At 33.0% G+C, this 12,674-nt stretch overlaps 1 protein-coding gene across 3 annotated transcripts; it reads left to right on the top strand.

The window, feature by feature from the left end:
* Positions 1-4,623: 4,623 nt before the first annotated feature.
* LOC111904776 (leucine-rich repeat receptor protein kinase HPCA1) lies at positions 4,624-12,538 on the top strand. Of its 3 annotated transcripts, none has more exons than XM_023900501.3 (19): positions 4,624-5,242; positions 5,475-5,567; positions 5,654-5,725; positions 5,851-5,925; positions 6,030-6,101; positions 6,488-6,649; positions 7,131-7,205; positions 7,287-7,358; positions 7,472-7,543; positions 7,654-7,722; positions 7,820-7,891; positions 8,009-8,077; positions 8,214-8,345; positions 8,553-9,031; positions 10,485-10,646; positions 10,718-10,860; positions 10,928-11,147; positions 11,548-11,783; positions 11,911-12,538. In XM_023900501.3, the coding sequence occupies exons 3-19, from the start codon at positions 5,667-5,669 to the stop codon at positions 12,385-12,387; spliced, it is 2,646 nt and encodes an 881-aa protein (XP_023756269.1). In that variant the 5' UTR covers positions 4,624-5,242; positions 5,475-5,567; positions 5,654-5,666; the 3' UTR covers positions 12,388-12,538. The 3 variants fall into 3 exon arrangements, with proteins under 3 accessions (XP_023756269.1, XP_023756268.1, XP_023756267.1); XM_023900500.3 differs by having other exon boundaries at positions 5,447-5,567; positions 10,506-10,646; XM_023900499.3 differs by having other exon boundaries at positions 5,447-5,567.
* The last annotated feature ends 136 nt before the right edge of the window (positions 12,539-12,674 follow it).

Here is a 12,674-nt window from a genome sequence, read left to right as displayed (position 1 = left end):
TTTGATTGCAGTAAAAGCAAATGGCCTCTTTTGGATCAGAAACATGGGGAGTGGAACCATTGGGCTTAGCCTTCGGGCCATTACTATATGACACAGCTTGAGCCTTGCTCTTCCAGTTTTGCTTGGGAGGACCTTTCCTCTTCTTCCCCTTTCCCTGTCCAATGGCCAAGACAGGGGCACTTGCAGGTGTGGAGGGTATACTTTTACCCTTCATCCCTGCCTCAGCTGTCTGCAACAAGTTGTGCAATTGGGCCAAAGTCTGCTCAGTGTTGTTCAAATGGTAAGTTAAGATAAACTGACCATAACAATCAGGCAATGAGTTCAAGACCATGTCAATGGCCAATTCCTCATCGAAGTGAATGTTGAGCTTGACCAAACGCTCTATGTAGCGTTGCATTCTTTGCACATGAGATACAACCGATTCCCCCTCTTTCATCTTGCAAGCCATGAGTGACTTGACTACCTCAAACTTTTCTTGACGAGCTCGCTTATGGTACTTTTCCATAAGGTCATTGTTCATCTCAAAAGGCCAATAGTCCTCATAGTACCTCTGCAATTCTGGGGACATGGTTGCAACCATGATGCATGCCACTTTGATAGCATCATCATAGTGTTTCTTGTAGGCAGCATACTCTTCGGGAGTGGCTTTTGACTCATCAAGTTCTTTGAGCTCCTTTTCAAGGACATACTCTTTGTCCTCGAATCTAAGCGCCATCTTGATGTTACGCATCCAATCGTTATAGTTGGAGCCATGTATAACGACTTTGGAGCAGATGTTTAGTAGAGAGAAGTTGTGGCTGGAGGATGATGAAGCAAAAGTGTTTCCAAGAGTAGACATCTGAAAAGAAAGATAGTTTTAGTTAGATTTCAAGACACCTCAATATAATAACCCAAAGATATCATATCAAGGTTAGGACCCCACTATGACGATTTACAACTTAGAAATGGGACACCGAGATCCAAGTTCAAATCTCATAAAGGTAGGTGAATGACGATTCACCAATTCCACCATTAGACAAAATAAACGAAGTGAAATTCCTAATTCTTTTTGAGATACATTAAAACTATTTAATGGCATGTTTTAATCTCGGATTATGCTCTACTATTTGTGACTGGGATACCGAGGATCACAAACTAGATGTGAATAACCATGCAAATGTGCTTGGTAACCTTATTGTCTTTATCATTACCTATTGATGTGCCGGTAAACTACACACGCTCCATCAAAATGATAATTATAAGATACCCATTACTACTCTTTATTAGTGCCTTTTAGTGTGCCGGTTAACCACACACGCTCCACTAACGACCAATAAAGCATAATGTGCAATTTCATGGATTAGCATACTTTTCACATTTTTCCTAAAGTAACGAGAGTTGGGATTTTGAAAAATAGTGTTATAGTACTTTCTTTAATAGCATTATACTTTTAATGGGAAGTAGTTGTCCTATCAAATCCGTTCTGCTAACGACCCTCCACTAATCAAGGAAGCGGTGGGTGAGAGTGGACACCCATTCAACTACCATTTTATAGGCAGTTTCCTTATACCCCCTTATAGACTAGCTTCGTGAATGAGGCATACTAGCGATTTGACTGACCATATTCTTATACATATATAATATTTAACTTTTAATTATAATATATATAAGGTGTGTTTTAATAACATTTTAAAACTTCAAGGGTTTATATAAATTTTTTTTCGAAATTTAAACTATTAAATTTTAAATTTAAATAAACCAATTAATTAGATTTAATATTTATCTATTAATTAACTTTTAATTAATTTATTAAATCTTGTAAGGATTATCTAATTAAATTAAACAATTAATTTAATCCTAATCCATATCCCTTCTAGATTTCGAAAATATGGGGATAGGATAATTTCCTTATTTTTCTCAATTATCCAATAAGGCAACTATTATCCAAAACAAAGAAACCCTAATCTTTATAGCATATTTCGAAATTTTCAAGGGAGGAGGCTAGGATTTTCAAAACCCTAACCCTAATTTCGATTAGGGTTCTTTGGAGGCTAGGGTTTTCAATAACCCTTTGATCCACAACCCTAAAAATCGAAAAAATGGCCTTTAGGGTTTAATAGCTATAAACCCTAATTTGCAATTCAACAATTATAACAATTCAATTTAAAACAAACAATGGCTCTGATACCGCTGATGGGTTTTAGGTAAAACAAATAAACTAGAAAACAATTCCTAAGTTCACATGCAACCTACTTTGGATCTATGTTTTATCTATTGAACATACAACTTTGAATTGCAAAACAAGAACCCTAGAGGAGAGAGGCTATAATCGAAATTTACAACCTAGGGTTTAGTAATTACATACCTTTCAATTGTTATAGTAAACAATTGATAATTCCCTTGATCTTGATCTTGATCTTCTTGGAAGCTTAGCACCACAAGTGTAATGCCTCTAATGGAATCACACCCAAACTAGCAAGAAGGAAAGTAGAGGAGAGAGGGGAGAGGGAGTATGCAAAATTTCGGCCCTTAGGGTTTCTTCAAAAGAAAAGGAGTGACCAAAACATGAACCAGGAGGCTCCTTATATAGCTGAGGGATCTAGGGTTTAGGGGAAACCCTAGTTATCCTTTGCTTAGGGCCTAAGCAAACCCAAGGGCCTTATCCAAGCCCCTATGGACGAAATTATTAGGGTTTCCCCTAAAGATTTCATCCACCCTTATCCAAGGGGGTTCTAGAGCCTTCCACTCAACTATTAGATAATTGCAAACTAGTCCCTGCACCTTATAATCAATTCTTTTAACCCCAAAATTAATTTTAATTAATTTCTGGCTAACAATTAATTAAACAAAATGATTTCTCATTAATATATTAATCTTTTAACATATTAATAAATTCATTTATATTAATTTATTAATTTTATAATAAATTAATATCTCTCCTTTCATAATTTCCTTGTCTGGTTGCTAGGTTTGACGGCAACCCAAAAGGACTGTGCTGCTATCAATTCAAGTACATACCAATTATAGTTATGGGCTTAGACACCTAATCCAAAAAATAATTATGTTGAAATCAAAGGATTAGCAGTCGTGACCATGACACTAGTCATATTAGGAATCGGTGAATAATGAATAATTATCCATTGTATCAGCAGTTAACCATTAATTTAAGAAGTAATTCATCTAAATCAAAGTACCTAAAGAAATTTGTATTCCTATCAGTTTATCGAGATTTGCTAATTAATTGTTCGTCTGAGATTTAATAAACCATTTCGTTAATGCTTTTGTGTGTTTTGTGTAACCTATAATCAAATATTTTAAATTAATTCACTACCGTTCCCCTTGTGTTCGACACCCTTGCTTATCAAAGCTATGCTATACTCGATCGGGTTCACTGTCTGTAAGGTGTGGTTTAGATGCGATAAATTATGACTTATAAATAAAAAACCAGTGCATTAAATAATCAAATCAGATGTCCTACTTCTAGTGACATCCAAAAGTTTTATGGTCATCATGTGAATGCGCATGGTTTACCTGGAATGTTAGGAAGTTTAGATTGCATGCATTGGAAATGGAGTATATGTCCTAACGCATATCATGACCAATATACAAAGGTCAATTATCATTACTCTATAATCATGCTTAAAGCTGTACCCTCATAGGATTTATGGATCTAACATGCCTTTTTTGGTAGTGCCGGTACGCTTAATGATATTAATAGTCTCAATAACTCACCAATATTCAACAAGGTATATGACAGTACTGCCCTAGATTCGTCATTTGTACTCCGACGAACATAATATAAATTTAGGTAATATCTTGTGGATGGGATCTATCCTAACCTTTTTGTTTTCATTAAAAGTTAGGTAATGTCTGCATGACCCTTAGAGGTCCAAATTTAAGAGAGTCCAAGAAAAAGCGAGAAAAGATATCGAACAAGCGTTTGGAGCACTTAAAAGCATTGGCAAATAATTACCAAAACATCCATATTTCGTGATATTTTCTACTATGATAGAGGTGATGTATACGTGTATTGTATTTGCATAATATGATACTAGAACATGAAGGAAACGTGGTATGTGTGTATGACGATAATGAAGTCATCCTAGAGACACAACCACTAGAATATGCTGGTCAAGAATGGCTACTAAGAATGAGGATAATCAACAGTGCAATAATCTATATCGATCTTCGCCGTTATTTGACCGATCATCTTTAGACGATGGACAATCTTGATCTAAATATGTCACCGAAAGACGAATTGGAAGACCAGTTTTCGGAGGAAGACCTGTTACTTTAATGTTTTTTTTTATAAAGTGTGATTTAGTTATGAAGTGTGTTTTTTATGTATTAAGTCTGTGTTTTTCATAGTTTGAATTATTAAACCGTGTTTCTAGGTATTATAAATTTTAATTTATTATAACTTTTTTAATTTAATATAAAAAGTTTGTGTTTTAAAAAATATAATTTATATTATATTAATTGTTTGTGGTTTACAAAAGTAAAAATTGTTCAATATTTATGCATAAAAAATATTTGTGTATTAAAAAAAATATTTTAATTAAATTAGAAAAAAAAAAAAAAATAGAACTAGCGAATGCTCTAAATTGAAAAATAAAAATAAAACGGACACTCAAAATGTTGACATAGCAAAGGTGTTATGAAGGGGGTAATCTGGTGGATTTGCTGTTTATTTCGCCAACAGAATTAGAGCAGTCCTGCCACTCAAACTCAAACTCAAACACGATTGCAGTGTTACAGAAATAGTTTATGGTCGAAGCAGATGACATCCCTCACCTACTCCACTATTTCCAAAACAATTACGAAAACTCAATTGTCGCCAATCGGAATCTTCTTCCAAGTGATGTCCACACCAAAAACAAAATCGAACCGATTGAAAAAGTCTTGTTGTGCATTAGTTTGTCTCTATCGGCTGTCTGTTTTCGGTTGGAAATATCGTCGAACAGTTGGGCTTCTTAACAAATGCTGGACAATGACCAGGTCTACGACTGTACGTCGATATCCTCAATTCTTATTTCTTTATTCCGATTACAAACGAGTGTTACATAACATCGAATATGCGGAGAGAGAAAAGGCGAGGCTCTATGGGTGTGCCAAATGTAGCCGTTTGCTATCTAAATTTCTTCGTGTAGTCCGGAAGAAGATACTGTTCATTTTACAGAAATGGGTTCAAGAATTCCGGTATGGATGCTGATTGCTTTCAGTCAAGTTATCGTAATCACAGCAGTGACGAACCAAAATGATGGTAAGTTTTTTCAGACAACCTGTGTGGAGTTTTTCCTATTATGACATGTTTACAGTAGTTCATGATATTGTTTCTACAACATGACTTCAAGATTGTTCATTATATGATTCTCAGAGTTATTAACTTCAATTAAACAAGACGGATTACTTATTGGAAGCTGAATATATATAATTTCCACTTGAAAAATCATGTTTATTCTTGTAGTTGCTGTGCTAAATGCTATAAAATCTAGCTGGCAGAATCTACCACCTGATTGGAGTGGTTCTGATCCTTGTGGAAGTAATTGGGAAGGAATTAAATGTACAAACTCACGAGTAATCTCCTTGTAAGTTGTAGATGTTTCAATCTTAATACAAAATTCTTGAAAAATCAAAACCCTGTGTTTCTTATGTTTGAATCCTTCCATTACAGAGTGTTAGCAGGCATGGGGGTGAAAACTAACACCATTGGAGACATTCCATCACTTTCCCAATTGGAATATTTGTATGTTTTCCATTCTTCTATACGTCTTTTCTTTGCCTTTTCTTTCTATTGTTGTTATTTCAGATTTTCATATACTTAACTATTGCTAATAGTGGATGATTTCTGATTTTGATACTTGCATATAGAGATCTTTCCAACAACAAAGGGATTAAAGCACCTCTTCCACCAACAATTCAGAATTTGAAGAACTTGACAACACTGTAAGATATCCATTTTGTGTATCTATCTTATCTTCTCTTGAACTCCTGATTGTTTAAAGCCTTATCTGATTTTTCTTGTTTGACAAAGTACTCTCTGCATGTAGAATCCTGGTTGGTTGCAATTTCTTTGGTCCAATTCCTGATTCCATAGGATCCCTCGAGCAGTTAGTCTTTTTGTAAGTATTCCAAAATTCTTGAGTATTTTGTATAATTTGTTATAAGACTAAGTACCATGCCATATAATTAAAGAGCTAAATGCAAGCAATAGCAACAACTTTTAATTATTTGTGTATTATAGCATCCTACTATCATTTCTTAGAAATTCCTTTGTATCATATTAGTATTTTGGGTAGATTTTTCAAAGTATCATATTGTAATAGTAAGAAATGAAAATAGTTAGTTTTAATAAAGAAATCAATGAAATTCCATTGCTACTTTTTGCATTTCACCTATAGCTAAATACTATGCATTTTGTTGCATATTTGAAAATAAGTTGTATTCCATTAGGAACAAACAATCTTTTTCGTATATAGTACTTCTGAATCTATCCCTTTTGTTTCAGAGGTCTGAATAATAACAGCTTCACTGGAAATATCCCAAGATCCATTGGCAATTTAGCCAATCTTTTATGGTTGGATCTTACTGATAACCAGCTTCGTGGAGCCATTCCTGTCTCAAATGAAACAGACCCTGGTCTTGATTTTCTAGTCAAAGCAAGGCACTTGTATGTTTCCTTTCTTTCATAGTATATATATATATATATATATATATACACACACACACACACACACAGTTGTACATACACACACACAGGGGATGGTTCAAATGAAGAGACTAAATAAAGTGAAGATGTGAAGATACTACTTTTATGTTATTATTTTGCTATGAATTTTATATATGTTTAGTTTTGTAATAAATTCTAATGTGAATATCAACGAATGATTATTTGTATATTCATTTGTAGTAAGTTTAAAAGTGAATATTAATGTATGATTATTCATATATTCATTGTTGAATAATGACATAAGGCAGTATATACAAGATTCATAGCAGAATAATAACATAAAAGTAGTGTCTTCACGTCTTCACTTTATTCAGTGTCTTCATTTGAACCTATTCCTATATATACACACACATGCATTTGTCACTTTATCAACTTTTAACGTGACTTTCTTATTGGTGTTATGTTTTTGGCCATTGTGAAGTCATTTTGCAAACAATCAGTTATCAGGTGTTATTCCATTTAGACTTTTCAGCTCAAGTATGAGTCTAATACATGTGTAAGTATCATTTTTTATATGTATAATTTTATAATGATGTGGCATTTGTAATACTAAAAGCATATATACATTTTTGAACAGGCTATTCAACAATAATCAATTATCTGGAAAAATCCCATCTTCGATGGGACTAGTGGATACTCTTGAGGCAATGTAAGTATTAATGATTACTAGACACAAGGGTAAAATGGTCATTTACTCAATTCAGAATATGAATATTTGCAATTTATTTACGTATGTGTCACTCTTTCCCTCCTTTATTTCAGACGCTTGGACTCAAATTCATTGGATGGGAATATGCATAGAAACATCACAAACCTCAAAAGAGTTGGGGAGTTGTAAGTGATAAGAGAAGTCAATAAATCTTTTCATTTCCTTTTTTTTTATTTAAATAATGTTTATTCAGTGGTTGAAATTAATTCAAAGATCTATTTCTATTTATTTTCAGGTACTTATCAAACAACAACCTAAGTGGACCTTTTCCAAACCTCATAGGAATGGAATCCCTCTTTTATGTGTAAGTTTGAAGAACAACCCTTTTGTAGAAACTATTCATTTTCTACTTTTTAACATAACATAACATAACATGTCTTTTATTATGATGAATTTTTTAGGGACATGAGCAATAACAGTTTTGATGCTTCAGATATCCCTACATGGTTCTCACTTCCATCATTGACAACAATGTAATCTTCTTCCACTCATGTTATGCAAAGTCGATAATTTGCATAAAAATTCTCTTTTAATGACATTAAATATGGAGGAATTTATTTTGAAGCATTCTTAACATGTTCTTCTGACAGACTGATGGATAAGACACAACTTCAAGGGGAAATCCCATCTGATGTCTTCCAACCTCAGTTGCAAAGATTGTGAGTGTTAGCTGAATGCTTTATTCTCAAATTCATCTCTATACTTTATTATAAGCTATTAATATTTGTAGTTTCAGTAGTGAAATGTGGAACTGAGATTATTCTTTTCTTCTCTGTTTTTGGGTGTTAATGACAGGGGGCTAAGTAACAATGCTCTTAATGGAACCTTGGATGTTGGCAACAGCTATAGAAGTGATTTGATTGTTGATCTAACAAATAATTCCATTGGTGACTTTACTCAGAAATCTGAATATAATATGAACTTAATGTGAGCTCTTAATGCCTTTTCATCTTTAGGTTAGATGCAAGAAACAGTAATGTACTTTCATTTCTTTTTATTTTAAGACTAAATTCTAAAAACTCTACCTGAGTGTTACAATGTCAATTAAAAAATTGCAATCTTTATTGCTATAAAAAGAAAGTGCATTGCTATTCACAATCTTACACAAATAGTTTTCTAATTTTTTTTTTGCAGTCTTGCCAATAATCCACTATGTGAAGGTGGAACAACAGGAAGATATTGTTCAGCTAGAAACCCTAATTTACCAAATGGTTTTCCATCCAATAATAATTGTCCACCTGTCCGTTGCCCTTCGGATAAAATTCTAAGTCCAAATTGTGCATGCACACATCCATACACAGGAACCATATATTTTCTGTCTTATTCTTTTTCAAACTTGGAAAACTCCACATACTATATGCTTCTCCATGATGCTTTGATATCAGCTTTTAGGTCAAGTCAACTTCCTGTGGAGTCAATTTCTGTTTCAAATGCACGTGTTAATGAGTTTTCATACCTTCAATATACATTGCATGTATTTCCCTCTGGTCAAGATTTTTTTACTCGGTCAACTATCTCCTCTATTGGGACTGTGATCAACAGACAAAACCTATTTTCTCTCCCACAGTTTGGACCCTTGTTCTTTCTTGATGATAGCTATTGTTGTTTTCCAGGTAATTTTATATAATATGTTTTATTTATAATAGGGTGAAATATAGACACCATCTTATTGATTGAGCCACTTAATCATATTTTGTACTAGGGTTAATCTCATAAAAGACATTATATTTTTGTGTTTTATACGGATTAGACCTCAATTTTATATTTTTCCTGAAAAACACCTTGGATTTTTTCATTATTTTTGATCTGGCCCTTTTAGTCAGTCTCAAAAAAGATCTTATATTTTGTGTTTTTTTCCAGATTAAACCTCAAATTTATTTTTTTCCTGAAAAAGACCTTGTATTTTTTCATTTTTTCCGGAAAACCCTCAACTTTGTATTTTTTTTTTCCGAAAAAAAAACCCTCAACCTTCTAAATGCTTCCAAATAAACCCTCAACTTTTTTATTGTTTCTTGAAAAAACCCTCACATTTTAAAAATGTTTTTGGCAAAAAAAGACTAAAAGGGCCAGATCGGAAAAAATGAAAATATACAAGGTTTTTTCAGTAAAAAGAAATAAAGATGAGGTTTAGTCCGGAAAAAACACAAAATATAAGGTCTTTTTTGAGATTAACCCTTTTTTTCCCGGAAAAACTTGTAAAATGTGAGGCTTTTTTTTGGAAAATACTAAAAAGTTGAGGGTTTTTCGGAAACAGATAGAAGGTTGAGGTTTTTTTTTTTCGGAAAAAAGACAAAGTTGAGGTTTTTTTTCAGAAAAAATGAAAAACTACAAGGTTTTTTCAGGAAAAAAAATTAAAATTAAGGTTTAATCCGGAAAAAACACAAAATATAAGGTCTTTTTTGAGATTTACCCTCTGTACTAATTATATAATTATGCTTTTTCTGATGGTTTGAAAAATGGAATAACACAGCTAAGCACAATGTACGCTCACCATTTTCTTGATTTAGCTATTGAACTAATCTTTTATGATTGTTATAATAGTAGTTCAGAGGTTAAATCGTTAAAAAAAGTATTTCAGTGGCTAAATTATAAATTGTTAAGTCTTAATAGAGATGTATTTTCATATATTTGTGTAGTATAGCATCCGACTTTCTTTTCTTTCTATTAGAACATTGTACTCTCAATTTTTTATTTTTGTTATTAAGGTATTGTACTTTGGAAAATATTCTACTTCTATTCGTTTTTTTTTCCTTATTTGTTTGAAAACTTATTTGTATTTAGATGACATAGCCGTAATTAGCTATGTTTTTCAAAGTACAATGCTTTAGTAGGAAGAAATATAAATAAGATGCTATAATAATAAAAAAAAATAATCAAACTACATTGATATTTCTTGAATCTAACATCTTTTAGACAATCCAAAAAAGTAGAATGATTTCATTGTCACTGAGGATAGTTAAGTGGCTACATCCATAAGATTGTGAAACTACAAGTGCTTTTCTGTATTTTTCCCTTTTAAATATATATAAAAAAGAAACTTATATATTTATGACTAAACCTTGAAAGGTGTACATGGGCAAATAACAGGAAACAAATCATCGAATCATGGCATCATCATTGGGGCAGCAGTTGGTGGTTGTGTGATCCTATTACTAATAGCCTTGGCTATAACCTATGCCATCTATCAGAAAAGAAACGCAACAAGAGCAAAACACAGCAACCCTTTTGGTAAGCCAGGGTATTCTCGTCTTTTTACAACAACGTCACGTGCTTACTTACTTACTTCCATAATAATACAGCATCTTGGGCGTTGGATAATGGAAGTATTGTGGGTGGTGTTCCTCAACTGAAAGGAGCAAGATGGTGTTCATTTGAAGAACTCAAAAGATGCACAAACAATTTTTCAGAAGAAAACTTAATTGGATCTGGTGGATATGGACAGGTATCTTTTTATTATATTTCAATTTCTTCTTTCTTTCTTTAATTTATTTTTTAATGCTGACTCACAGGTGTATAAAGGGACTCTTGACTCTGGTCATGTAGTAGCAATCAAAAGAGCTCAACAAGGGTCATTACAAGGTGCTCATGAATTCAAAACAGAAATCGAGCTTCTTTCAAGGATTCATCATAAAAATGTTGTAGCCCTAGTGGGATTCTGTTATGAACAAGGTGAACAAATGCTGATCTATGAGTACATTTCAAATGGTACTCTTAAAGATAATCTTACAGGTAAAATTTACATACACATGTTTTTATAGAGACAATTTGCATAAAAGTCCTTACATATTGGCCTCAAATTTTAGACCAACTTTGTAATAAAATTTAAAAACTGGGCCAAAAGTGTAAATTTCGGACCAAATTTCTAAAAAAACTTCAAATCTGGGCCAAAAGTGTAATTTTTGAAAGTGGGATGACCTGTTGACCGGGTAAAAGGGTCAAAATGAATACAATTACCAGTTTTTGGGACTTCATTGAATAAAATATATATATATATATATATATATATATATATATATATATATATATATATATATATATATATAAGGACTTAATCGATTATGAAGCCAATATGTAAGGACTTTAATGCAGTGTGGCTAAACTTGTAAATTTTTTGAAATTTTGAATACAGGAAAAGCGGGAATGAGGTTGGATTGGGTGAAGAGGCTTAGAGCAGCTCTTGATTCTGCAAAAGGGCTGACATATATGCATGAGCTTGCTAATCCTCCAATCATTCACAGAGACATCAAATCAACTAACATTCTTCTTGATGATAATTTAATTGCTAAAGTTGCTGATTTTGGATTATCAAAACTGTTGGGAGATGATTCAAAGGGTTATGTATCTACTCAAGTCAAGGGGACATTGGTATGTGTTGAGAGATGATTCAAAGGGTCTCTTTTTTTTGTTTTTGTTGTGGGTCTAAAATATGCCAATTGTCAAGTTGTACCCTTGAAGTTAACAGTATTTGCATTTTGATCCTTTCTAAATGTAGGGTTACATGGATCCCGAATACTACATGACCCAACAGTTAACCGAAAAGAGTGATGTTTACAGTTTTGGAGTTGTACTTTTGGAGCTTTTAACCGCAAGATCACCAATACATAAGGGTAAATTCATCGTGAAGGAGGTAAATGAGGCAATTGGAAAGTCGGGGGACCTAAACGGTCTATACAGGATTCTTGATCCTTCTCTTGGTTCTTCACAAAACCTTGGAGGTTTGACTGAATTTCTAAACCTGGCAATGAGTTGTGTCCGAGATTCAGGAGTTGAAAGGCCTAAAATGGGAGAGGTTGTGAGAGAGATTGAAAGAATTATAGATTTGGCTGTTTTAAGCCTTGATGCTGAGTCAGCTTCTAGTTTTTTAAGTCAAAATAAAGGAGAAGTTGGGGATCTTTATCATCCGTATGGTGATTCGGTCTCTGATGTGAGTAGTTTGACTCTACCATTTGAAACAGAACTGAGAAGGTGAATTGTGGGAAGATGATGAAAACAAGAACATTTGTTGGTATATATGGAAACATATGGAAGAATACTTATTGATATGTAGATTTAGAATGATTCAAATTGTATGATGTTTATGATATGCTGTTTTTACTATACTATGTTGAAACAAACTAAAAGATACCCAAAATACTCCTCCCACATAAGATGCTCTTTATTTTGAGGATTTTCCCATAATACCACTGTCTAAATTACTTGACTAATAACAGAGGTATAGCAATTGGGTCTTGATTTGAATAAAAAATTGCACCATTG

The sequence above is a fragment of the Lactuca sativa genome, chromosome 9, assembly GCF_002870075.4.
Source record: "Lactuca sativa cultivar Salinas chromosome 9, Lsat_Salinas_v11, whole genome shotgun sequence".
Lineage (NCBI taxonomy): Eukaryota > Viridiplantae > Streptophyta > Magnoliopsida > Asterales > Asteraceae > Lactuca > Lactuca sativa.
Note: the sequence above shows the minus strand (reverse complement) of the source record. Positions and strands in the feature narration are given on the sequence as shown.